General features: G+C 47.8%; 1 protein-coding gene across 2 annotated transcripts in view; it reads right to left on the bottom strand.

Annotated features, from left to right (window-relative positions):
- The window catches only part of mmp11a (matrix metallopeptidase 11a), a 72138-nt gene that overhangs the window by 43468 nt on the left and 3013 nt on the right, over window positions 1-25657 (bottom strand). Inside the window, exons 3-4 of one of the 2 annotated variants that reach the window (XM_052032578.1) lie at window positions 10579-10722; window positions 5241-5374 (exon numbers count right to left, since the gene is read on the bottom strand). In XM_052032578.1, the coding sequence (XP_051888538.1) occupies window positions 5241-5374; window positions 10579-10722 (278 nt within the window). The remainder of the gene's footprint in view (window positions 1-5240; window positions 5375-10578; window positions 10723-25657) is intronic. The other variant, XM_052032579.1, reaches the window with a different exon arrangement.

Genomic DNA, 25657 nt, shown 5'->3' with positions numbered 1-25657 from the left:
GCAACAAATTCCACAGATTCACCACCCTCTGGCTGAAGAAATTCCTTCTCATCTCAGTTCTGAAGGGACGTCCCTTTATTCTGAGGATGTGCCCTCAGATCCTGGACTCTCCCACTGATGGAAACATCCTCTCCATGTCCACTCTATCCAGGCCTTTCAGTATCTGGAAGGTTTCAATGAGGTTCCCCTCATCCTTCTAAACTCCAGTGAGTTCAGGCCCAGAGACATCTAACAGTCCTCATACATTAATCCTTTCATTCCTGGGATCATTCATGTGAACCTCCTCTGGACCTTCTCCAGGGCCAGCACATCCTTCCTTACATACGGGGCCCAGAATTGCTCACAATATTCCAAATGTGGTCTGCCCGGCACCTTATAAAAGCCTCAACAGTACATCCTTGCTTCTACATTCTAGTCCTCTTGAAATAAGTGTTAACATTGCATCTGCCTTCCTTACTACCAACTCAACCTGCAAGTTAACCTTAAGGGAATCCTGATCCAGGACTCTCAAGTCCTTTTATGCCTCCGATTTCTGAATTCTCTCCCCATTTAGAAAATAGTTGACAACTTTATTCTTCCTACCAAGGTGCATAACCCCACATTTCCCTACCCTGTATTCCATCTGCCACTTCTTTGCCCATTCTCCCAACCTGTCCAAGTCCTTCTGCAGACTCCCTGCCTCCGCAACACTACCTGTCCCTCCACCTATCGTCTGCAAACTTGGCCACAAGGCCGTTCCTTCATCCAGATCATTAATGTATGAAGTGAAAAGTTGTGGTCCCAACACTGACCCCTGCAGAATCCCACTAATAGTGTAGTGGTTAGCATAACACTATTACAGCGCCAGTGACCCGGGTTCAATTCCGGCCGCTGTCTGTAAGGAGTTTGTACGTTCTCCCTGTGTGTGGGTTTCCTCCAGGTGCTCCGGTTTCCTCCCACATTCCAAAGACGTACGGGTTAGGAAGTTGTGGGCATGCTATGTTGGCGCCGGAAGCATGGCGACACTTGCGGGCTGCCCCCAGAACACTCTACGCAGAAGATGCATTTCACTGTGTGACTAATAAAGAAATCTTATCTTACCGGCAGCTGTCCTGAAAGGACACCTTTATCCCCACTCTCTGCCTTCTGCCAGGCCGCTAATCTTCTATCCATGCTGGTACCTTGCCTCAAACACCACGAGCTCTTACCTTGTTTAGTAGCCTCATGTGCGGCACCACGTCAAAGGCCCTCTGAAAATCCAAGAAAATAATGTCCACCAACTCTCCTTTGTCTATCCTGCTTGTTACCTCCTCAAAAAATTCTAACAGATTTGTCAGGCAAGATCTCCCCTTACCAAAACCACGCTGAGTTCACCCTATTTTATTATGTACTTCCAAGTACTCTGAAATTTTGTCCTTAGTAATGGACTCTAAAATCTTACCAACCACCGAGGTCAGGCTAACTGGCCTATAATTTCCTTTCTTTTGCCTCCCTCCCATCTTAAACAGCGGTGTCATATCTGTGAGTTTCCAGTCCTATGGGACCCTCCCTGATCCCAGTGAGTCTTGAAAGATTTCGAATATTGCCTCCACAATCTCTTCAGCTACCTCTTTCAGAACTCTAGCGTGTAGTCCATCCGGTCCAGGTGATTTATCCACCTTCAGGCCTTTCAGCTTCCCCATCACCTTCTCCTTAGTAATGGCCAGTACACTTACCTTGGCCCCGACTCTTGGATTTCTGGCATGTTACTGGTGTCTTCCACTGTGAAGACTGACACAAAGTACTTATGTAAATCCTCCACTACTTCCCTGTTCCCCATTACTGCTTCTCCAGCCTCATTTTCAAGCAGTCCACTCTTGCCTCTCTTACCCTTTAGGTATCTTTAAAAAAAAGTGGAAAAAAAACAAGATGCTGGAGGAACTCAGCAGGCCAGGCAGTATCCGTGGAGAAAAGCATAGAACCATACAGCACAAAACAGGCCCTTCGGCCCACCATGTTGTGCCGTCCATCAAACCACCCTCACACTATCTAACCCTTCCCTCCTGCATATCCCTCTATCACACATTCCTCCATGAGCCTATCCAACAAACTCTTGAACCTGTCCAATGTATCTGCCTCTACCACCACCCCAGGCAATGCATTCCATGCACCAACCACTCTCTGGGTGAAAAACCTCCCCCAACATCTCCCCTGAACCTCCCACCCATAACCTTAAAGCCATGCCCTCTTGTCTTGAGCATTGGTGCCCTGGAAAGGAGGCGCTGACTGTCTACTTTATCTATTCCTCTCAATATTTTATATACCTCTATCATGTCTCCTCTCATCCTCCTCCTTTCCAGTGAATAAAGCCTCCACCTTAAGCATCTCATGTTCCATACACTCTAATCCAGGCAGCATCCTGGTGAACCTCTTCTGCACCCTCTCTAATTTTTCCTCAATGACGGACCTATTGCAGGAATCCCTCGTGATCCTTTGCTGCACTCCACTGTGACAAGTAGATGATTTGTTTGGTGAGGAGACTGGAACTACACACAATACTCCAGATGTAGTCTCACCAACACCAGGTATAACTGCAGCAGACTTCCTTGCTTCTGCACTCAAAATCCCTTTCAATGAAGGCCAATATATCATGTACCTAAATTACTTGCTTCACCTGCATGTTTGATTTTAGTGACTAGTGTCATCCAGATCCTATCACCATTTAAATAATACTCTGCCTTTTGTTTCTTTCCAACTGAAAATCGACAGAGTTGTGGATATTGAGAAAGGTTGTCAAAGGATTCAGCAGGATATTTGGCATCTTGGCATTCATAAATCAAAGTATTGAGTACAGGAGTTGGGATGTTATAGTGAGGTTGTATAAGGCATTGGTGAGGCCAAATTTGGAGTATTGTGTGCAGTTCTGGTCACCTAACTATAGGAAGGATACCAGTAAGATTGAAAGAGTGCAGAGGAGATTTACTAGAATGTTGCCGGGTCTTCAGGAGTTGAGTTACAGGGAAAGATTGAACAGGTTAGGACTTCATTCCTTGAAGCACAGAAGAATGAGGGGAGATTTGATAGAGGTTTACAAAATGATGAGGTATAGACAGAGTAAATGCGAGCAGGCTCTTTCCACCTAGATTAGGAGAGATAAGTACGAGAGGACATGGCTTTAGGGTGAAAGGGGAAAGGTTTGGGGGAACATTTGGGGGAACTTCTTCACTCAAAGAGTGGTGGGACTGTGGAACGGGCTGCCATCTGATGTAGTAAATGCGGGCTCACTCTTGAGTTTTAAGAATAAATTGGATAGATACATGGATGGGAGAGGTCTGGAGGGTTATGGACTGGGTGCAGGTCAATGGGACTAGCGGAATAAAATTTCAGCACAGACTAGAAGGGCAGAATGGCCTGTTTTCTGCGCTGTAGTGTTCTACGGTTCTATGACATGGAACAGTTGGAAATGTAGGCAGAGAAACAGCAGATGGAGTTGAATCCGGACAAGTGTGAGGTGTTGCACTTTGGGAGGTCAAATGCAAGAGGGAAGTATGCAGTAAATGCAGGACCCTCAGGATGCATGGAGAGATCTTGGGTGATGTCCATCGCTCCCTAAAAGTGACACCACCAGCAGATACAGTGGTACACACGAGACTGCAGATGCTGGAATCTGGAGCAACAAACAAACTGCTGGAGGAACTCAGCAGGTCGAGCAGCATCTGTTTGGGGGGGGGGGGGGGGGGCCGGGGAGGAATTATTGATGTTTTGTGTCGAGACACTGCATCAGGACTGTATTGCCGATCATGAGGAGAGATTTACGAGGCAAGTTTTGTTTTTACACGGAGAGGTGTCGGTGCCTGGAACAGGCTGCCAGAGGAAGCAGATGCAAGGGCAACGTTTGAGTGGCATTTAGACAGATACATGGACGGGCAGGGAGTGGAGGGATATGTACCACATGCAAGCAGGTGGGATTAGTTTAAATCAATATCATGGTCGGCACAGACATGGTGGGCCGAAGGGCCTGTTCCTGTGCTGTACTGCTGTGTTCTATGAAGTGGGGAAGTTCACATTTGCCACCTTATTCTGCATCTGCCACTCACTGAACTTGTCTAAATCGCCTCTGTGTCTTCAACACGATGCCACCCAGTGGCGTCACAGACTCACCCTGCACCCTCCTTCCCGACATGTCTGCATTGGGCATCAAGCACCCGTCCCCACCAACCCCATTTCATTCTCCCCACATCAACTCCCCCTGGATTCTACCACTCATCCAGACACTCAGGGCAAGTTACAGTGGCCAATTAATCTACCAACCTGCACGGCAGGAAACCTGAGCACCTGGAAGCAACAGTCCCGGGGGAACATGCAAACTCCACACAGACAGCACCAGAGATCAGCTTCGAAGCCGGGTTGCTGGAGCTGTGAGGCAGCGGCTCTCCCACTGTGCCACCGTGTCATTGGTAGAAGTATGGCCTCCTGTTTCCTCCATCCTGACCGCTGATGTGGATGGTGAATAGCTGAGGTTCCCCGTTAGTCTCCACCTGAAAAACAGACCCATTTATTCTCGCTCTTTCCTGTCTGTCAACCTAACCGACCCATCCTGCAATTCCACGTGCTTTGATCTTGATTCTATCGTGTTGTGTGTTCTACACAGCACAGTAACAAGACCTTTGGCCCACGATGAGCATCAGGTTCCCATTGACATGAATCCCATTTACCAGCACTTGGTCCACCGCTTTCCATGCAAGTGCTCATCCAGATATTTCTGCACTGTTGTCTCTCTGCCTTCCCCACCCTCTCAGGCAGTGCGTTCTAGGTTCCAACCACTCTCCTTCTTAGATCCTCTGTAAACCTCTCCCCCACCCCTTACCTAAAACTCATGCTGTTTAGTTGTAGACACCTCTGCAATGGTGAACAGTTTCCTCACACCTGCCTCATATGTGACCCTTAATTTGGAACGTCTCTGAAGTCCCCTCTTCTCAACTGAAACGTTCCATCCCCGGACACATCCTGGTGAATATCCTCTGCAGATACCCCCACTTCATGAGACCACTGCAAGAGAGGCCATGGGGGTAGTGGGGGGGGGGGGGGGGGTTAGTTGGAGTGAGTGTCAGACTGTGGGCTGTTTTACTGGTGAAACCAGGTGTTGAGGACTTGGCTGCATCAGGCTGCTGCATTGCAGGACCTCCAACCTGGGGCAAACTGGGCACCTCGCTGCACAACTTCATCCTCTGTGTAGATAACACTCTGTGATCTACTGTCAGGATACAGTCACTTTCACCTACCCTTGTCACTGTCTGTGGTCCACAGCTCATCGTAGTCCAAGTGAATGTCTCCCTCCTGCGGGGTCTGGGGGTAGAAGGCATGTGCCAGCACCCCACCTGGCCCGTCAAATGGCAGGTTATCTCCATGCCAATACCTGCAATGTGAAGAGGGAGAACCCGATGTCATTACATTGGGATGCAGACAAAACATTTCCCAACATTAACAGTGGGAAAACACCGAAGACACAAACATATCGACAGGGCCACTGAGGGCCCCATGGCAGATCAGTGGATCTGAGGCACAGATCAGCACTGTCTGTTTAACAAGGTTGAGGGGGTGAATGCCCTGCACCCAACACCAACAGTGCGATGGAGACATAGGGCAACGCAGGGAAGGGCAGGAAGGTGCCACAATGTTTCAGGACTGAAGAGGAGCCTTTTCGAAAATGTCAAGGAGCTAGGAGGTTAATGAAACGACTGAATGTCAACACAAAGCTCTTCGATAACAAGATGGGCTTTGGTCTCTGAAGGACAGAGCCTGCTCCTCACTGCATTTAGTTTTTGGACCCATAAGCCGAGCACATTCCTAAACTGAGCAGCTTAACCTCAGAGCATAGAATAGAATAGTACAGCACAGCACAGAACTCAATAAGGGAATTAGGAGAGCCAGGAAGGACCATGAAAAGTCCTTGACAAGTAGTATTAAAGAGAATCCCAAGGCATTCTATACATACAAGAGCTAGAGGATAACTAGGGAGAGGGTAGGACCACTGAAGGACCAAGGAGGGAACATGCGCTTGGAGACAAGAGGATGTACTTTACGTCACTGTTCACCAAGGAGAAGGACGTGGAGGACAGTGAGATCAGTGTGGAGCGTGCTAATATGCTGCAGCAATTGGAGATAAAGGAGGAGGTAGTGTTGGGTCTCCTGAAGAATATTAAGTTGAATAAGTCCCCAGGGTCTGATGAGATATATTAAGAGAGGCAAGAGATGAGACTGCTGGGAGCTCGACCAAGATCTTCGTGCTTTCTCTTGCCACAGGTGAGGTCCCGAAGGACTGATGTTGTTCCATTATTCAACAAAAGATATAGGGATAATCATGGAAATCATAGACCCGTGAGTTTCACGTCAGTGGTAGGGAAGGTTTTGGAGAGGATTCTTGGAGATAGGATTTAATTAGGGACAGTCAGCATGGCTTTGTGCAGGGCAAGTCACGTCTTACTAACTTGACTGAGTTTTTCGAGGAGGTGACAAAGGTAGAGCTGTGGACGTTCTCTACATGGATTTTAGCAAGGCAATTGACAAGGTCCCAGACTTATTCTGGCTGGAGGTCCATGACGTGGTGTTCCGCAGGGATCTGTACTGGGACCTCTGCTGTCAGTGATGTATATAAATGACTTGGATGAAAACGTGGATGGGCGGGTTGCTAAATTCGCAGATGATACAAAGATTGTTGTGGATAGTGTAGGAGATTGCCAAAGGATGTAGTGGAATATAGATCAGTTGCAGATACTGGCAGAGAAATGGCAGGTGGAGGTTAAACCAGCCAAGTGTGAGGTGTTGTACTTTGGGAGATCAAATGTAAAGGAATAGTACAGTGTTAATGGCAGGACTCTTAAGAACTTCGATGTACACAGGGATCTAAGTCCATAGCTCTCTGAAAGTGATAGGGGGTAAATCAGGCGTGTGGCATGCTTGTCTTTATTAGCCAAGGTGCTGAGTTCCAGAATCAGGAAGTTCCATTGTAGCTTTATAACTCTGGTTAGGCCACATCTGCAGCATTGCTTTCAGTTCTGGTCACCCCATTACAGGAAGGATGTGGAGGTTTTGGAGAGGGTGCAGAGGAGGTTCACCAGGATGCTGCCTGGATTAGAGGGAATGTGCTGTAAGGAGAGGTTGGGTTGTTTTCTCTGGAGCAGCAGAGGCTGAAGGGAGACCTGATAGAAGTTTATAAGATTATGAGAGGCACAGATAGAGTAGACAGCCAGTATCTTTTTCCCAGGGTCGTAATAGAACCATAGAACAATACAGCACAATACAGGCCCTTCGGCCCACCATGCTGTGCCGGCCTTCAAACCACACCTAAGACTATCTAACCCCTTCCTCCCACATATCCCTCTATCTTAAATTCCTCCATATGCTTATCTAACAATCTCTTGAACTTGACCAACATATCAGCCTCCACCACCCCAGGCAGCGCATTCCATGCACCAACCACTCTCTGGGTGAAAAACCTCCCTCTGACATTCCCTTGAATTTCCCACCCATTACCTTAAAGCCGTGCCCTCTTGTATTGAGCATTGGTGCCCTGGGAAAGAGGCACTGGCTGTCCACTCTATCTATTCCTCTTAATATCTTGTACAGCTCTATCATATCTCCCCTCATCCTCCTCCTCTCCAGTGAGAACAGCCCAAGCTCCTTCAGTCTCTCCTCATAATCCATACTCTCTAATCCAAGCAGCAACCTGGTAAATCTCCTCTGCACCCTTTCCAATGCTTCCACATCCCTCCTATAATGAGGCGACCAGAACTGGACACAGTACTCTAAGTGCGGTCTAACCAGAGCTTTGTAAAGCTGCATCATTACTTCGCGGCTATTAAACTCGATCCCACGACTTATGAAAGCTAATATCCCATAAACTTTCTTAACTACCCTATCCACCTGTGAGGCGACTTTCAGTGATCTGTGGATACAGACCCCCAGATCCCTCTGCTCCTCTACACTGCCCAGAATCCTGCCATTTGCCTTGTACTCTGCCTTGGAGTTTGTCCTTACAAAGTGTACTACCTCACACTTCTCTGGATTGAACTCCATCTGCCACTTGTCAGCCCAGCTCTGCAACCTATCATTATCCCTCTGTAAGCTTTGACAGCCCTCCACATTATCCACAACACCACCGATCTTTGTGTCATCTGCAAACTTGCTAACCCAGCCTTCCACCCCCTCATCTAAGTCATTAATAAATATCACAAAAAGTAGAGGTCCCAGAACCGATCCTTGTGGGACACTACTAGTCACAGCCCTCCAATCCGAATGCACTCCCTCCACCACAACCCTCTGCTTTCTACAGGCAAGCCATTTCTGAATCCACACGGCCAAGCCACCCTGGATCCCTTGGCCTCTGACCTTCTGAAGAAGCCTACCATGTGGAACCTTGTCAAACGCCTTACTAAAATCCATGTAGACCACATCCACTATACTACCCTCATCAATCTTCCTGGTCACCTCCTCAAAGAACCCTATCAGGCTTGTGAGGCAAGATCTTCCCTGCACAAAGCCATGCTGGCTGTCCCTAATCAGTCCATGATTCTCTAAATGCTCATAGATCCTATCTCTTAGAATCCTTTCCAACAGACGTAAGGCTCACTGGTCTGTAATTCTCTGGACTATCCCTACTACCTTTTTTTTTAATAAGGGGACAACATTCGCCACCCTCCAATCCTCCGGTACCATTCCCGTGGACAACGAGGACTCAAAGATCCTAACCAACGGTTCAGCAATCTCCTCCCTCGCCTCACGAAGCAGCCTGGGGAATATTCCGTCAGGCCCCGGGGACTTATCTGTCCTAATATTTTCTAACAGCTCCAACACATCCTCTCTCTTGATATCTACATACTCTAGAACATTACTAAACATTATACTAGAAACATCTAGTATAACGTCTAATACTAGAGGGCATACATTTAAGATCAGAAGGGGTAAGTTCAAAGGAGATGTGCGGGGCAAGTTTATTTTACACAGAGGGTGGTGGGTGCCTGGAATGTGCTGCCAGGGTTGGTGATGGAGGCAAATATGATCGAGGCATTTAAGAGGTTCTTGGACAGGCACGTGGATGTGCAGGGAATGGAGGGACATGGACATTGTGTAGGCAGAAGGGATTAGTTTAGTTTGGCATTTAATTGGTTCAGCTCAACAATTTGGGCCAAAGAGCCTGTTCCTGTGCTGTACTGTTCTATGTTCTGTGTTGTCTACCTGTGTCACCACTTTCAAGAAACTATGTATTTGTATCCCGAGGTCGCTCTGTCCTACAATGCACCCCGGGGTCGTGTCATTTACCATGCAAGTCCTGCCCTAGTTTAATTTCTGAAAATGCATCGCTTTGCATTTGTCTGAGTTAAATTCTGTCTGCCATTCCTTTGTCCATTTTCCCGTTTGATCTATATCCTGTCGTAACCTTAGACACCCTTCCTCACTGTCACCACATTACCAGTTCTAGGGTCACTTGCAAACGTACTAAACACGCCAATTTCAAACATTCCTGGGCACACTGAACAAATTTGGCCCCATCCAATCCCTTCACCGTGTCAATATTCGGGAAGTTAAAAACACTATTATTCCTACAGCTACTTCTCATCTCCCTATTTATTTGCGCCTCTCATTCCCGCCGCCTATTGGGGGGCCTATAGTAGAATCCCATCAAAGTGACCATCCCCTTCTTACTTCTCAGTTCCACCCATATAGCCACAGTGGACGATTCCCCAGGAGTATGCTCTCAGCACTACCATGGTGTTCTCCCTAATCAAAAACCTCCCCTCCTCTCCTCCCTCTACCATTGAGATCTGTACCCGGAACATTGAGCTGCCAGTCCTACCCATCCCTCAACTACAATATCCCATTCCCAGGTACCTATCCACGTCTGGAGGTCATCTGCCTTTTGCCCCCAAATATGCTCCTACCTGTTCTGACCATGGACTTGCTTGCTTCAATTTCCATATTTGCCTCAACTCACTCATCTGCCACACTATTATTGGGTCCCACCCCATTGCCAGACTAGTTTAAACCCTTCCAAGTAGCTCCAGCAGTTCTCCCTGCCAGGACATCAGTCCCCCTGCAGTTCAGGTGCAACCCGTCCCTCTTGTACAGGTCACCTCTGGCCCAGAAGAGATCCCAATGTCCTAATAAGATTAGGATATCTTTATCAGTCACATGCACTACACACAGTGAAATGCATCTTTTACATAGAGTGTTCTGAGGGCAGCCCACAAGTGTCGCCACGCTTCCGGCGCCAACATAGCATGCCCACAACTTCCTAACCCATACGTCTTTGGAATGTGGGAGGAAACCAGAGCACCCGGAGGAAACCCACGCAGACATGGGGAGAACGTACAAACTCCTTACAGGCAGCCACGGGAATTGAACCAGGGTCGCTGGCGCTGTAATAGCGTTACACTAACCACCGCACTTACTCAGTTGTGCAAGGAAGGGTTGGCAGGATATTTGGCACCTCAGACTGGTTACTCATGGAAGGCAAGTACAACGGCTCATGGGTTTTCATCGATCTCACATCAATTACAGTGAGCAGTATGGAAGAGGCCTTTCTCCTCCTCTCACTTTCCCCCAACTCCCAGTAACTCTTACCTTGTAAATTCAATGATAATATCGGCACTTGCATCCTGCACCTCTGTGAATGTTAAGGGGGTGACATCACTCCACATTCTCACTGCTTCAGCAATGGTGCGCCTTACTTTCACTTGACTCAGTTGCCAAGGAAACCGTACAATTCTGGAGGGAAACAAAATGAAATGACTGTTTGCAGAGGGGCGAGAGGAGCTCTGACATGTAATCACTGGCGTGTACAGCACACCCCAGCAGCCCCGGATTCTCCTGGAGTTCACCCACACTTTGTGTCTGCTCTCATTTCTGCCGCCTGTCCACTGACACAGCAACACACCACCCTGTTGCACATCATCCCCCAATGGGACAAATCAATGTATGCCCACTCACTCAGCAGGCAGCCACTGGGAAATTGTACATTTTTTCAGGATTCGTCTAATTGTCATTCTACATATTTGGCCACTTTATTCAGGGAAGCTATCCTTGCAGTCTCATGACGTTCGAGGTGGACACCTCCGCTTTCTGTGAAGTCATGAACCACACATGGAAGGCTTGTCGATATACCGCCAGGTTCCTGTTCAACCTCAGTGACTGGCCTTTTTAAATCGACAGCCTCTGGGGTACAGCGCCCGTGTCCGTTGAACGGAGCTGGTAAAGTCCACACGCCTCAAGCTTCCACAGTCTACTTAGATGAAAACCCTCAATCACGAGTTTAAGCAGAACCACCAAAGTGTAGAGTGAGCAGTGACCATGCATCTCAATAGCTGGATCCTCTGAAGATCCACTGGGCTGGTGAGGTCCAGTGACTGCCGTTGCACAAGAAAAGCCCTAACACAGAGAATACACTGGGACTTGTAATGCAAGAACGTTACAGTTCATGGAGACAAACTTATTTCACTGGGTGCTGAATTGCTTGTTATGTGGGTCAATGATACTCAGCAGTAGCTGGAGGTGCCACCTCCCACAGCCAGCCATACAAACATGTAATTCATCCTTATGCAGTGTCCTCCATGGTGCCCACATAACATCCCTCAGTCCTGGAGTAACCCCCATCCACTCGGTCACAGTTTGCTCCAACAATCTTACGCATGAATCTTACACATCCATGGGGATGTGGTCGATATTCAGGGATCTTATGCAGGATGTTAGGGATAGATATGTCCCAGTAAGGCAGAGAAGGAATGGCAGGGTGAAGGAACCGTGGGTGACGAGAGAGGTGGAACGACTTGTTAGGGAGAAGAAGGTAGCATACGTGAGGTATAAGCAGCAAGGTTCAGACAGGGCCCGTGAGGAATATAGGGTAGCGAGGAAGGAACTTAAGAAAGGGCTGAGGAGAGCTAGAAGGGGACATGAAAAGGCTTTGGCTAGTAGGGTTAAGGAAAATCCCAAGGACTTTTTCCAAGTACGTGAAGGGTAGGAGGATGGCTAGGGTGAAGGTAGGTCCGATTAAGGACAAAGGTGGGAGAATTTGCCTGGAGGCGGCGGAAGTGGGAGAAGTTCTGAATGAGTACTTCTCTTCGGTATTCACCTGGGAGAGGGGTCTTGATGATGCGGAAGGGAGTGCTGGTAGGGGTAATGTTCTCGAGGTTGTTGATATCAAGAGAGAGGATGTGTTGAAGTTGCTAAATAATATTAAGGCAGATAAATCTCCAGGGCCTGACGGGATTTTCCCCAGGCTGCTTCGAGAGGCTAGGGAGGAGATTGCTGAACCACTGGTAAGGATCTTTGAGTCCTCGTTGTCTACGGGGGCGGTGCCGGAGGATTGGAGGGTTGCGAATGTGGTCCCCTTGTTCAAAAAAGGTAATAGGGATAGGCCAGGGAATTATAGACCGGTGAGTCTCACGTCTGTGGTGGGTAAGCTGTTAGAAAGGATTCTAAGGGATAGGATTTATGAACACCTTGAGAATCATGGACTGATTAGGGACAGCCAGCATGGCTTTGTGAAGGGAAGATCTTGCCTCACAAGCCTGATAGAGTTCTTTGAGGAGGTGACCAGGAAGATTGATGAGGGCAGTGTGGTGGATGTGGTTTACATGGATTTTAGTAAGGCATTTGATAAGGTTCCTCATGGTAGGCTTCTTCAGAAGGTCAGAGGCCAAGGGATCCAAGGAAGCTTGGCTGTGTGGATTAGGAATTGGCTTGCATGTAGAAAGCAGAGGGTTGTGGTGGAAGGAGTGCCCTCGGATTGGAAGGCAGTGACTAGTGGTGTCCCGCAGGGATCGGTTCTGGGACCTCTACTTTTTGTGATATTTATAGATGACTTAGATGAGGGGGTGGAGGGCTGGGTTAGTAAGTTTGCGGACGACACTAAGATAGGCAGTGTTGTGGATAGTGTGGAGGGCTGTCGGAGCTTACAGAGGGATATTGATAGGATGCAGAGCTGGGCTGACAAGTGGCAGATGGAGTTCAATCCGGAGAAGTGTGAGGTGGTACACTTTGGAAGGACAAACTCCAGGGCAGAGTACTGGGTAAATGGCAAGGTACTTGGCAGTGTGGAGGAGCAGAGGGATCTGGGGGTTCATATTCACAGTTCATTGAAAGTTGCCTCACAGGTGGAAAGAGCAGTTAAGAAGGCCAATGGGATGTTGGCTTTCATAAATTGTGGGATTGAGTTTAAGAGCCGCGAGGTGATGATGCAGCTTTACAAAACTCTAGTTAGGCCACATTTAGAGTATTGTGTTCAGTTCTGGTCGCCTCATTATAGGAAGGATGTGGAGGCATTGGAGAGGGTGCAGAGGAGATTTACCAGGATGCTGCCTGGATTGGAGAGTATTGAATATGATGAGAGGCTTAAGGTGCTAGGGCTTTATTCACTGGAAAGGAGGAGGATGAGAGGAGACATGATAGAGGTATATAAAATATTGAGAGGAATAGATAGAGTAGACAGTCAGCGCCTCCTTCCCAGGGCACCAATGCTCAAGACGAGAGGGCATGGATTTAAGGTTATGGGTGGGAGGTTCAGGGGAGATGTCAGAGGGAGGTTTTTCACCCAAAGAGTGGTTGGTGCATGGAATGCACTGCCTGGGGTGGTGGTGGAGGCAGATACATTGAACAGGTTCAAGAGCTTGTTGGATAGGCACATGGAGGAACGTGAGATAGAGGGATATGCGGGAGGAAGGGGTTAGATAGTGTGAGGGTGGTCTGATGGACGGCACAACATGGTGGGCCGAAGGGCCAGTTTTGTGCTGTATGGTTCTATGGTTCTAGAGGGAGCCTCTGAAGACTGGAAACGTGCAAATACAAATTAAACAGGAACGAAGAGCATGAATGGGCAGGAAGTTAAGAGTTTTAGAGCAGGAGGTAAGTTAAAAAATGGTTAAAATGTGAGAGAATGTTTTTCCCCTTCCTGCACCACATCCAGATCCAACCGTGGAACGGGAGACATAGGCACTTCACCAAGAATCGGATAAACGGCCAATTCCTGAGTCAAGGGTGTGGAAACCGGAAATGGAAATTAAATACAAGGTTTAAAATGTTTAGCAAAGATAGAAAGCAAGTGAAGTCGCTGCATCAGGAGTGCCAGCTGATGCATTTTGGGAAGTCAAACAGGAACAGTGAGGAACAGAGAGATGTAGGGGGTTCAAGCCCAGTTCCTGAAAGCGACGGCGCAGGTTGATGGGGAGGTGAAGGCGGCGTATGGCACGCTGGCCTTTGTAGGTTGGGCCCTTATGACATAGGAGTTACATTGCATCTTAACAACACTGGTCAGGGTGCACTCAGGGCATAGTGTGCAGTTCTGGTTGCCACACGATCGGAAGGAGGTGATTGTGCTAGAGAGGGTGCAGAGGAGATTCACTAGGACGTTGCCTGGATTGGAGGACGTTAGTTACGGGCAGAGACTGGATCGGCCGGGCTTGTGTTCTCCGGAGCAAAGGAGGCCGAGGGGTGAGCTGACAGAGGTGTATACGTTTATGAGAGGTATGGATAGGGTGGATGTTCAAAATCTTTTCCCATGATAGGAGTATCAAAAAAAAAGAAGGGCTCAGGCTTAAGGTGAAGGGAAGGAGCTTTAAAGGAGATACAGAAACACAGAAAACCTACAGCACGATTCAGGCCCTTCGGCCCACAAAGCTGTGCCGAACATGTCCCTACCTTAGAAATTACTAGGCTTACCCATAGCCCTCTTATTTTTCTCAGCTCCATGTACCTATCCAACAGTCTCTTGAAAGACCCTATCGTATCAGCCTCCACCACCGTTTCCGGCAGACCATTCCACGCACTCACCACTCTCTGAGTAAAAAACTTACCCCTGACACCTCCTCTAGATCTACTCCCCAGCACCTTAAACCTATGTCCTCTTGTGGCCACCATTTCAGCCCTGGGGAAAATCCTCTGACTATCTACCCGATCAATACCTCTCATCATCTTATACACCTCTATCAGGTCCACCCTCATCCTCCGTCGCTCCAAGGAGAAAAGGCCAAGTGCCCTCAACCTGCTTTCACAAGGCATGCTCCGCATTCCAGGCAGCATCCTTGTAAATCTCCTCTGCACCCTCTCTATGGCTTCCACATCATTCCTGTAGTGAGGCAACCAGAACTGAGCACAGTACTCCAAGTGGGGTCTGAACAGGGTCCTATATAGCTGCAACAATACCTCTCGGCTCCTAAATTCAATTCCACGATTGATGAAGGACAATACACCATATGCCTTTTTAACCACAGAGTCAACCTGCGCAGCTGCTTTGAGCATCCTATGCATTCGGACCCCAAGATCCCACTGATCCTCCACACCGCCAAGAGTCCTACCATTAATACTTATTCTGCCATCATATTTGACCTACCAAAATGAACCACTTCACACTTATCTGGGTTGAACTGCATCTGCCACTTCTCAGCCCAACTCTGCATCCTACCTACGTCCCTCTGTAACCTCTGACAGCCCTCCAAACTATCCACAATACCCCCAACCTTTGTGTCATCTGCAAACTTACTAACCCACCCATCCACTTCCTCATCCAGGTCGTTTATAAAAATCACAAAGAGCAAGGGTCCCAGTACAGATCGCGGAGGTACACCACTGGTCACCGACCTCCACGCAGAATACGACCCTTCAACAACCACTCTTTGCCTCATGTGGGCCAGCCAGTTCTGGATCCACATTGCAATGTCCCCTTGGATCCCATACCTCCTTATTTTCTCAATAAGCCTTGCATGGGGTACCTTATCAAACGCCTTCCTGAAATCCATGTACGCTATATCTACTGCTCTCCCTTCATCGATTTGTTTAGTCACATCCTCAAAAAATTCAATCAGGCTCGTAAGGCAGGACCTGCCTTGACAAAGCCATGCTGACTATTTCTCATCATATTATACCTCTCCAAATGTTCATAAATCCTGCCTCTCAGGATCTTCTCCATCAGTTTACCAGCCACTGAGTTAAGACTCACTGGTCTATAATTTCCTGGGCTATCCCTACTCCCTTTCTTGAATAAGGGAACAACATCCGCAACCCCCCAATCTTCCGGAACCTCTCCCATCTCCATCGACGATGCAAAGATCATTGTCAGAGGCTCCACACAGCAGCCTGGGGTACATCTCATTCGGTCCCGGCGACTTATCCAACTTGATGCTTTCCAGCACCTCCTCTGAGGGGTAAGATTTTTTACACAGAAATTGGTTGATGTCTGGAGCACGCTGCCAGGGGAAGTGTTGGAATCAGGTACAGTCACTGCGTTTAAAAGGCATTCAGACTGACACTTAAGTAGGGAAGGCAGGGATGGATACGGTTCCAATATAGGCAAACGGGACTCGATGAAGAAATATGTGAAATAATTACAAGGAAATAATTAAGCTCAGAATAATAAACACAGAACATTTCAATAATCTGAAATGTATTAGGTTAAAGAAGTGAGTGAAGGGAGAAGTGAGAAATTCTAACTCAGCATTTACGATGCTCAACAATGGAGGGGCTCCTGAGGAGCATACAATGCTGGAAATATTTGACAGGTGAAGAGAGAAACTTTGCTGGTTAATGATCAATCACTAGAAATGGGAAAGGTTACCAAGTACTGTGACAGGGTAAGGAGGAGTGGAGGTGGAGAGCTGAGGTCTTTAGTGTTTTCCCGTCTCACATCGTGATTGCCCTGTTATAGAAAGGATGTGGTTAAACTGGAAAGGGTGCAGAGAAGATTTACGAGGATGTTGCCAGGGCCTGAGTTATAGGGAGAGGTCTTTATTCTTTGGAGCAAAGGAGAACGAGGGGTGACCTTATAGATGTTTGAAATTATGAGAGGCGTAGATTACATCTTTTCCTCAGGGTAGGGGAGTCCAAAACTAGGGGGCATAGATTTAAGGTGAGAGGGGAGAGACGTAAAGGGACCTGAGGGACAACATTTCCATGCAGAGGGTGGTGAGTACATGGAATGAGCTGCCAGAGGAAGTGGGTGAGGCAGGTACAATAGAGTCATTTAAAAAGCATTTGGATAGGTACATGGAGGGGAGGGGCCTGGAGGGATAAGATCAGATTTCTTCATTAGTCACATGTACATCTAAACACACAGTGAAATGCATCTTTGCATAGAGTGTTCTGGGGGCAGCCCACAAGTGTCACCACACTTCCAGCGCCAACATAGCATGCGCACAACTTCCTAGCCCGTACGTCTTTGGAATGCGGGAGGAAACCGGAGCACCCGGAGGAAACCCACGCAGACACGGGGAGAACGTACAAACTCCTTACAGAGAGCGGCCGGAACTGAACCCGGGTCGCTGGCGCTGTAATAGCGTCGCGCTAACCGCTACACTACCATGCCTGCCAGGAAATTGGGACTAGCGGGGTGGGCACCGTACTTGGCATGGACTCGTTAGGCCAAAGGGCCTGTATCCATGCTGTATTGCTCTGTGACTCTATGACAGTTCAGGTTTGTCCAGGCTCGAGCTTGGCACAGGTGCAGCTGTGATGTTGGGATGCAGAGGCCAGAATTCTCTCCCAAATCTCCAGACCACTGACAAGTTTTCATAAAGTACCATACTCTCAGATCTGGTGAGTTCCCAGGGATGGAGGACGCATCAGGAGAGGTAAAGTCAGAGCAGAATCAGTTGCACCTGCAGCACCGGTGACCAGAAGTGCCCAATTTGGGATTGAGTTGGCAATGGCAAAGACATGCAAAGTGCTTGGGGCCCTGGTTGGTGGGAATCAGGGCGCTGCAACTGAAATAAAAACAGAAAATGCCTGACCCACTTGGGTCATGTAACGTCCATGGTGGTAAAACGGGGTCAATATTTGTAATCAATGACCCTTGATCAGACCGGCACGGTATGGCCTGTGTTTGGGTGGGAGAAAGAAAGGGGTTGGAGCCTGTGCTTGGACCGGTGAATGGAGGAAGTGGCAGATCTGTCCAATGACAGCACTGCAGCATGCAAGGTGGAAATGCCAGCACGAGGATCCAGAGTGGCGAGGAGGGAGGGAAGCAGTCAAGGTGAAACGTCCGGTCACCCACACTGCAGGGCAAACCTTGGACGAGGTAACAAGGCAATCATTCTGTAAATATGAAGAGGGAATACAATCAGAAAGGTTCCGGCCAGGAAACTGGAGCCTGTTAGAGTGGTTAATTTGCAACTGCATCCAGTAATGGGGCAGGAACCAGATCAGACAGTCACATTATCTCTTCTGTTCTCTCATTAACAACAGAATAGTGACAAGTTTTGAAATAAGAGGAATGAACATGGACATGTCAGATGTGCTGCAGAAAAGCTGATTTCCACGGCTGACAAAGGTATTTGGGAAAACAAACTAAAACATGTCAGAATGCAAGAAATTTATATTTCTCTAAATAATATCTACACATTAAAGAAACACAATGGCTTTTTCTCTCCCAGCGCTCTTGACCACATCTATTTCCTGCAACAATGCTCTCAACCCCACTCCCACCTGGACAGAGAAAGACTGGTGTTCTGCTGGTCCTCATCTTTCAACCCACCAGTCTCTGCACTCAATGGAAATGGACCATCCTTTGCAAATCCTGCTAGATCCAAAAAATTCCACCACCAGACACATATCTTCCCCCCCCTCCCCCACCCCGTCCCTGCATTCCAAAGGGACTGTTCCCTGTGCGACTTCCTGATCCGACCTCCCATGCCCACAACACTCCCCATTGTACGACACTTCCCCATGAAACTGCAGGAGATACAACAGCTCCTCCCTTCCCTCCATCCAGGATTGAAAACAGCCCCTCCAGGTGAAGCAACAATTCACTTGTACTTCTTCCAATCTAGTGGACTGCATTCAGTGTTCACAGCTTGGTCTCCTCTACACTGGAGGAACCAAACATAGATCGGGTGGCCACTTTGTGGAGCACCTACGTTCTGTCCACAGGGGAGTCTTTGAACTTTCCATTGCTTGCCATTTTTACTCTCCACTCATTCCTGGTCTGACCCACCCATCTGTGCATCCCGTAGTTTCTATACAAGGCGGCTCAGAAATGCAGCCAACAGAGCTGCTGCCTTACAGCTTCCATCTTAACCTCTGGTGCTGTCAGTGTGGAGTTTGCACGTTCTCTCTGTGACACCGTGGGTTTCCTCCAGGTGCTCTGGTTTCCTCTCATTCTCCAAAGACACAATCAATTGGTGGGATAACTGGTCACTGTAAATTGCACCAAGCGTGCCAGTGAGTGGCAGAACCTGGAGGGCGTTGATGGGAATGTGGGGAGAATAAATGGGCAGCTGGTTGGCATGGACTTGGTGGCCAAGGGTCCCGTTTCCAAGCGATATGACCCTTGGCCCAATGTGAAGACCAGAGCTCGCCTCCCATCTGGGCTTTTTGTGGCCTCGTGACCCCAATATCAAATTCTACAACTTCTATGTCTGTAACAGAACTGACCAGTCCATCTGTGACAGTGACTCCGAGCTTCTCTCACCAATAGCACAGCCTCTCCTGACAAGCACATCCTGCAGCTCTGTCCTCTGCAATGCTTAAATCCCTTCGCTTTCTCTCTCTAACTGCTCCATTAACCTATGGACTGTATAACAATGTTTACAGCATCCCCACGGTGGTCCTGCCTCACCCAACACAGATATCCCCTTTGTCTTTCCCTCCCTCCCCCTCTTTACAGCCTAAAACTGATATTTTCTCTCTTTCCCAGTTTAGAAAAAGGGACTTTGACTGACAACGTCATTTCTGTTTCTCTCACTACAGATCCTGCCAGATCCACTGAGCATTTCCAGTATTTTGTGTTTTTATTTTGGCATGTCTTCCCGTTGTCAATAAAGCCCAGAACTGCATTCACTTTATGAACCACTTTCCTCAGCTGCCCTGCCCCTGACAATGATTTGGGCACACATGCTCCCGGTCCCCCTGCTTCTGCAGCACCCCCCCCCCCCACCCCTTAGAATCCTATCCTTGCCTCCAAAATCCATCACCTCACATTTCTCCACATCAAACTTCACCTGCTGTACATCCGCCCATTCCATCACATCACCAGCCTATCACCAACCATTTCACAGTTCACAATACTGCTGATTTTTGTCTCATCCACAAATTTAGAAATTGTGACTTGCACTTCCAAGTCTAGGTCACTGATCCCTGGGAATGTCACTATTCACCTTCCTGCACTCCACAGCACAGCCACTTGCATCACCTTCATCGACCCTATTCACCACCTTGTCAAACATTTGTAACGTTAATTCTCCTTCCCTCCAGACACTGCCTGACCTCCATCTGGCTTCAGGTCTCAGCAACAAATCTGACCGGCACTTTCCCCAGCACGCTGTTGTCACTTGCTGATTGTGAACCAAATCAGGAAGTCCAAAAACTCTTCGAATAGTGGGAACAAGAAACTTGCTGCTGGGAATGTTCAAGGCAAATAGTAGAGATGTAAATTAAATGAGAATCTGGGTAAACATTCCACAGAGAACGGAACAACAACCCACCTGAGAGGCACCCATCGACCAGCTGAAACTCTTCCTTCCCCTGGGGCACAGTGACTGCAGTTTGCACCATTTACAAAATCCACTGCACTAACCTACTCAGGCTGCTCCGATAACACCTCCCAAACACATGACTTTCACCACCAGGAAGGACTGCATAGAATAACCCAAAGTGGTGTGTTACCTCCTTGGTGCCAATGTCGAGGACCTCTCAGAGTGATTGCAGCACACTCTAAAGGGGGAGGGGAAGCAGCCATACGGCATGGTCCACATTGACATTCATGAGATAAGTTGGAAGAGGGATGAGGTTAGCTTCGGGAGCTGGGCTGCAGATTAAAGAGCAGGACCTTTAAGGCTGCAATCCTGGGATTACTTCTGATGCTGCATGTTAGTGAGTGCATGGGAATAAGAAGGCAGATCTGATGAACGTGTGGCTAAAGAGATGGTCTAGGGCTTCAGGTTTGCGTTGCTGTGGAAGGTGGGACCTTCCGAGCTGGATAGGTTGTACCTGAACTGGAAAGGTCCATTACCACTGTGATATTGGTATTGGTCTATTACTGTCACTTGTACCAAGGTACGGTGAAAAGCTTGTCTTACAAACCGATCGTACAGGTCAATTCATTACACAGTGCGGTTACATTGAGTTAGTACAGAGTGCATTAATGTAGTACAGGTAAAAACAATAACAGAACAGAGTAAAGTGTCCCAGCTACAAAGAAAGTGCAGTGCAATAAGGTGCAAGGTCACAACAAGGTAGATCGTGAGGTCATAGTCCATCTCATCGTATAAGGGAACTGTTCTTATCACAGTGGGGTAGAAGCTGTCCTTAAGTCTGGTGGTACGTGCCTTCAGGCTCCTGTATCTTCTACCCGATGGAAGAGGAGAGAAGAGAGAACGTCCCGGGTGGATGGGGACCACTGTGGAAAGTGGTTTGCCAGTGTTGTTGGGGAGGGCATGGGAATGGAACACAGTAGATGTACAGTTGAGGGTGAGGGAGGGGTATATTTTGATACAATAGGCAATTTGACCCATCATGCTGGCTCATAGAGCAATTCCATTCCCTAACTAACTTCCCCCACAGCCCGTTCCCTGTTTTCACAACAATTCTAGCACCCACCTACACCTGGGATAATTTAAGTGGTAAATTAACCCACCAACCTTTGGAATGGGGAGTCCCCAAGGGAAATTCACGCAAACTCCACACAGACAGCACCCAAGGGCGGATTGAACCTGGGTCACTGCAGCTGCAAGGCAACGGGTCGCCACTTTGCAGTTCACTAGGCAAAGCAGGCGTGGGTGTGAAAAGAAGCAAAAGAGGAATGCAAGGCTGAACTGCTTCTGTTTTAATGCAAGGAGTCTGGTGAATAAGGCAGATGGACTGAGAGCATTGATCAGCACATTGTTGTCCTCAGACACGATTGAAAAATGTGTCGGATTGGCAACTCAACATTGGGTATACAGTGAAACTCTGATAGATACTATCCAACTGCTCAAAAATCCCGCACTCTCCCCCCAATGTCTGGGATCCTGCACTCCCTCCCACATTCCCGCAACCTCTCCTCCCAATTTCCACTCCCCAGGGACCAGTTCCAATTCTCTCATTCAAATTCCACAGGGAACCTGGAAAGGTGTTCTAATGCTGTGTAACGCCCAAAAGAATGAAGTTAAATTGCGTTGGTGTATTAGTAGAAATAATACCCCGTCATCTCAAAGATCTGACAATCCAGCACCACATTAGACCTAAGTGTGCCAGATTATCGGAGTTTTACTGTAGAATCCTCACGTGATGTGGGGATGTAAAAAAAAGGGGGGGGGGGGGGGGTGGGGTCATTGTAATACTGATTAAAGAGTCCATAACTGCAGTAATGAAAGATACCCTAGAAGGCTCTTCAAATGAGCCCATATGGGTAAAGCTTAGCAACAATTAGGGAGTGATTTCATCTTCCTCTGCATTAACCAAGATCATTTTAGCACGTCCAGGAGAGATTTTTGAACAAGACAGTCTGATGAACTACAGGCTAGTGAGTGTACATCATTGCTGGGAAAGTTATTGGAAGGGATTCTGAGAGACAGAATATATTGACATTTGGAAAGGCACGGACTGATTAGGGATAGTCAGCATGACTTTGTGTGCGAGAAATTATTTCTCACTAATTTGATTCAGTTTTTTTTTTGAAGAGGTGACCAAGGATTGACGAGGGCAAGGCTGCAGACGACATTGTCGACATGGACTTTAGCAAGGCCTTTGATTAGGTCCCACATAGTAGGCTGGTCTAGAAGGCTAGATCACATGGGATCCAGGGTAAGCTGGCTAATAGGATACAAAAACTTTGGTTAGCTCGCATTTGGAGTCTTGCATGTAGTTCTGGTCGCCCCACTACAAGAAGGATGTGGAGACTTTGGAGAGGGTGCAGAAGTTGTTCACCTGGATGGTGCCTGGATTAGGGATTATTAGCTATAAGGAGAGGTTGGATAAACTTGGGTTGTTTTCTCTGGAGCAGAGGCTGCAGGGAGACCTGATAGAGGTTTATAAAATTATGAGAAGCACAGATAGACAGAGTCTGTTTCCCAGGTGAGAGGGAGGACGGGATCTGAGGGGTACATTTTTCACACAAACAGCAGCTAGTATCTGGAATGAGCTGCCAGAGGAGGAGGCGCAGGCAGCAACAGTAACAACCACTAAGAGGCATCTGGACAGGAACTTGAATGCACAGGGCATGGAAGGAAATGGAATTAATGCAGGCAGGTGGGATTAGTATGGACAGGTATGATGGTTGGCATAGACATGGAGGGCCGAAGGGCCTGTTTCTATGCTATACAGCTCCATTGCTCTCTTATGAGAGAAAGAGCAGTAATCTCCGGGAATGTAGCTGGGCATGGATGTGCTTTTTGGAGATGGTGACCATAACTTTGTAAATGTCATGGTGGTTACAGAAAGAGATGTCCGAAAATTAAGGCCCTGAATTGGGGGAAGGCTGATTTCCATAGTGAGCTGCTACTTGCCGAAAGGTCGACACCAACAAGTGGGAGTCACTCCGATGTGAAATAATGTGTTCCCATGAGGGTGAAAGGGACAGAAGCTGGACTTGGGAACTTTGAATGCCAAGGTATAGCGAGGACTGGAAAATGGATTTTGAATCATTTTTTGAATCATCTCATGGTGGGTGTGGGAAACCATTGAGGCCTTTCAGGAGTACAGAATGTGTAAGGGGGTACTTAAAAAAAAAAGAAATTAGGAGAGCAAAGAGGGTGCAAAAAATATCACTGGCAGACAAGATTAAGGAAAATCCAAAAGCATTTTGTACCATATTAAGGGAAAGAGGGTAACCAGGAAAAGAATAGGGCCATTAGGGACCAAAATGGCAATCTGTACATGGAGCCAGAGGATAATGGTGAGGTTTTAAATAAATACTTCTCACCTGTATTCACCAAGGAGAAAACTGTTTGACTTGGAGAATTCAGGGAGGGGAACGGTGGAATTCTGGAACATTTTACGATTAGAAAGGAAGATGTCTTATTGCACTTAAAGATGGATAAATCCCCAGGGCTTGATGAGATGTATCCCAGGCTGCTATGGGAGGCAAGGGAGATAGTGGCAGCCCTGATAAAGGAGCTCAAATCTTTGCTGAAAACAGGTGGGTGCCAGATGACTGGAGGACAGCAGATGTGAGAACTTTATTCAGAAAGGGTAGCAGCGATAAGCCAAGTGTATACAGGCTGCTGAGCGTAATGTCAGTAGCCTGGAAGTTAATGGAAACAACTGAGGGACATGATTAATCAAAGTTCGTCAATGTGACTTTGTTAGAAGGAGACCCTGTTTGACCAATTAGATGGAATTTTTTTTTGAAGAGGTATTGATGGAGGCATTGTGGTGGATGTAGTTTGGATTTCTGGTATTTGGTGTATAACAGACTCCTAGACCTGGGTCTCAACACCTCCCTTTGCAACTGGATCCTCGACATTCTGACCAAGAGACCGCAGTCAGTGAGGATAGGCAGCAACACCTCCACCATGATTATCCTCAAAATTGGTGCCCCACAAGGGTGCAACCTCAGCCTCAGTAGGGACTCTACTGCTTATACACTCACAACTGTGTGGCGAAATTCCACTCTAACTCCATTTACAAGTTTGCAGATGACAGCACCGTAGTGGGCCATATCTCAAACAACGAGTCGGAGTACAGGAAGGAGATAGAGACCCCAGTGACACGGTGTCATGACAACAACCTTTCCTTCAATGTCAACCAAAGAGCTAGTCATCGACTTCAGGAAGGGGGGGGGGGGGTGCGGTGCACATGCTCCTGTTTATATCCATGGGCTGAGGTCGAGAAGGTTGAGAGCTTCAAGTTCCTAGGAGTGAACATCACCAAAAGCCTGTCCTGGTCCAACCATGTAGACACCATAGCCAAGAAAGCTCATCAGCACCTCTACTTCCTCAGGAGGCTAAAGAAATTCAGCATGTCCTCTTTGATCCTCACTAACTTTGACTTATGCACCATAGAAAGCATCCTATCTGGAGACATCATGGCTAGACCGCAAGAAACTGCAGAGAGTTGTGGACACAGCCCAGCGTATTATGGAAACCAGCCTTTCCTCCATGAACTCTGTCTACAACTCTCGCTGCCTCGGTAAAGTAAGCCACCAGCAAGACCCCACCCACCCCAGACATTCTCTCTTCTCTTCTCTCCCTCCCCCACCCCTCCCCCCCCCCCAAAATCGGGCAGAAGGTACAAAGCATACCACCAGGCAAAAGGACAGCTTCTACCTCGCTGCTATAAGACTATTGAATGGTCTCAATACGAAAAGCAGTGCTCTTGACCTCACAATCTACCTCGTTATGGCCTTGCACCTTATTGTCTGCTTGCACTGCCCCTTCTCTGTAACTGTAACCCTATATTCTGCATTCTGTTATTATTTTCCCTTGTACTACCTCGATGTACTGTTGTAATGTAATGATCTGTGTGGACGGTATGCAAAACAAAGTTTTTCCACTGTACCTCAGTACTTGTGACAACAATTGTCCAGTGGTGTATCACAGGGATCGTCACTAATTTTCATCAACATTAACTCTGTGGGTCTGCATGTAGGGACATGATAAGAACGTTTGCAGATGACACTCGCTGATGTTGTAGATAATGAGCAGGATTATCAGAAGCAACGGAAGGGTATTGATGAGCTGCTAAAATGTGCAGCGCAATGGCAGAAGGAATTTCATCCCAATAAGTGTGAAATGATCCATTT

This window comes from Pristis pectinata, chromosome 17 (genome assembly GCF_009764475.1).
Source record: "Pristis pectinata isolate sPriPec2 chromosome 17, sPriPec2.1.pri, whole genome shotgun sequence".
Lineage (NCBI taxonomy): Eukaryota > Metazoa > Chordata > Chondrichthyes > Rhinopristiformes > Pristidae > Pristis > Pristis pectinata.
The sequence above is the reverse complement of the archived record's forward strand: the minus strand, read 5'-3'. Positions and strand labels throughout refer to the sequence as shown.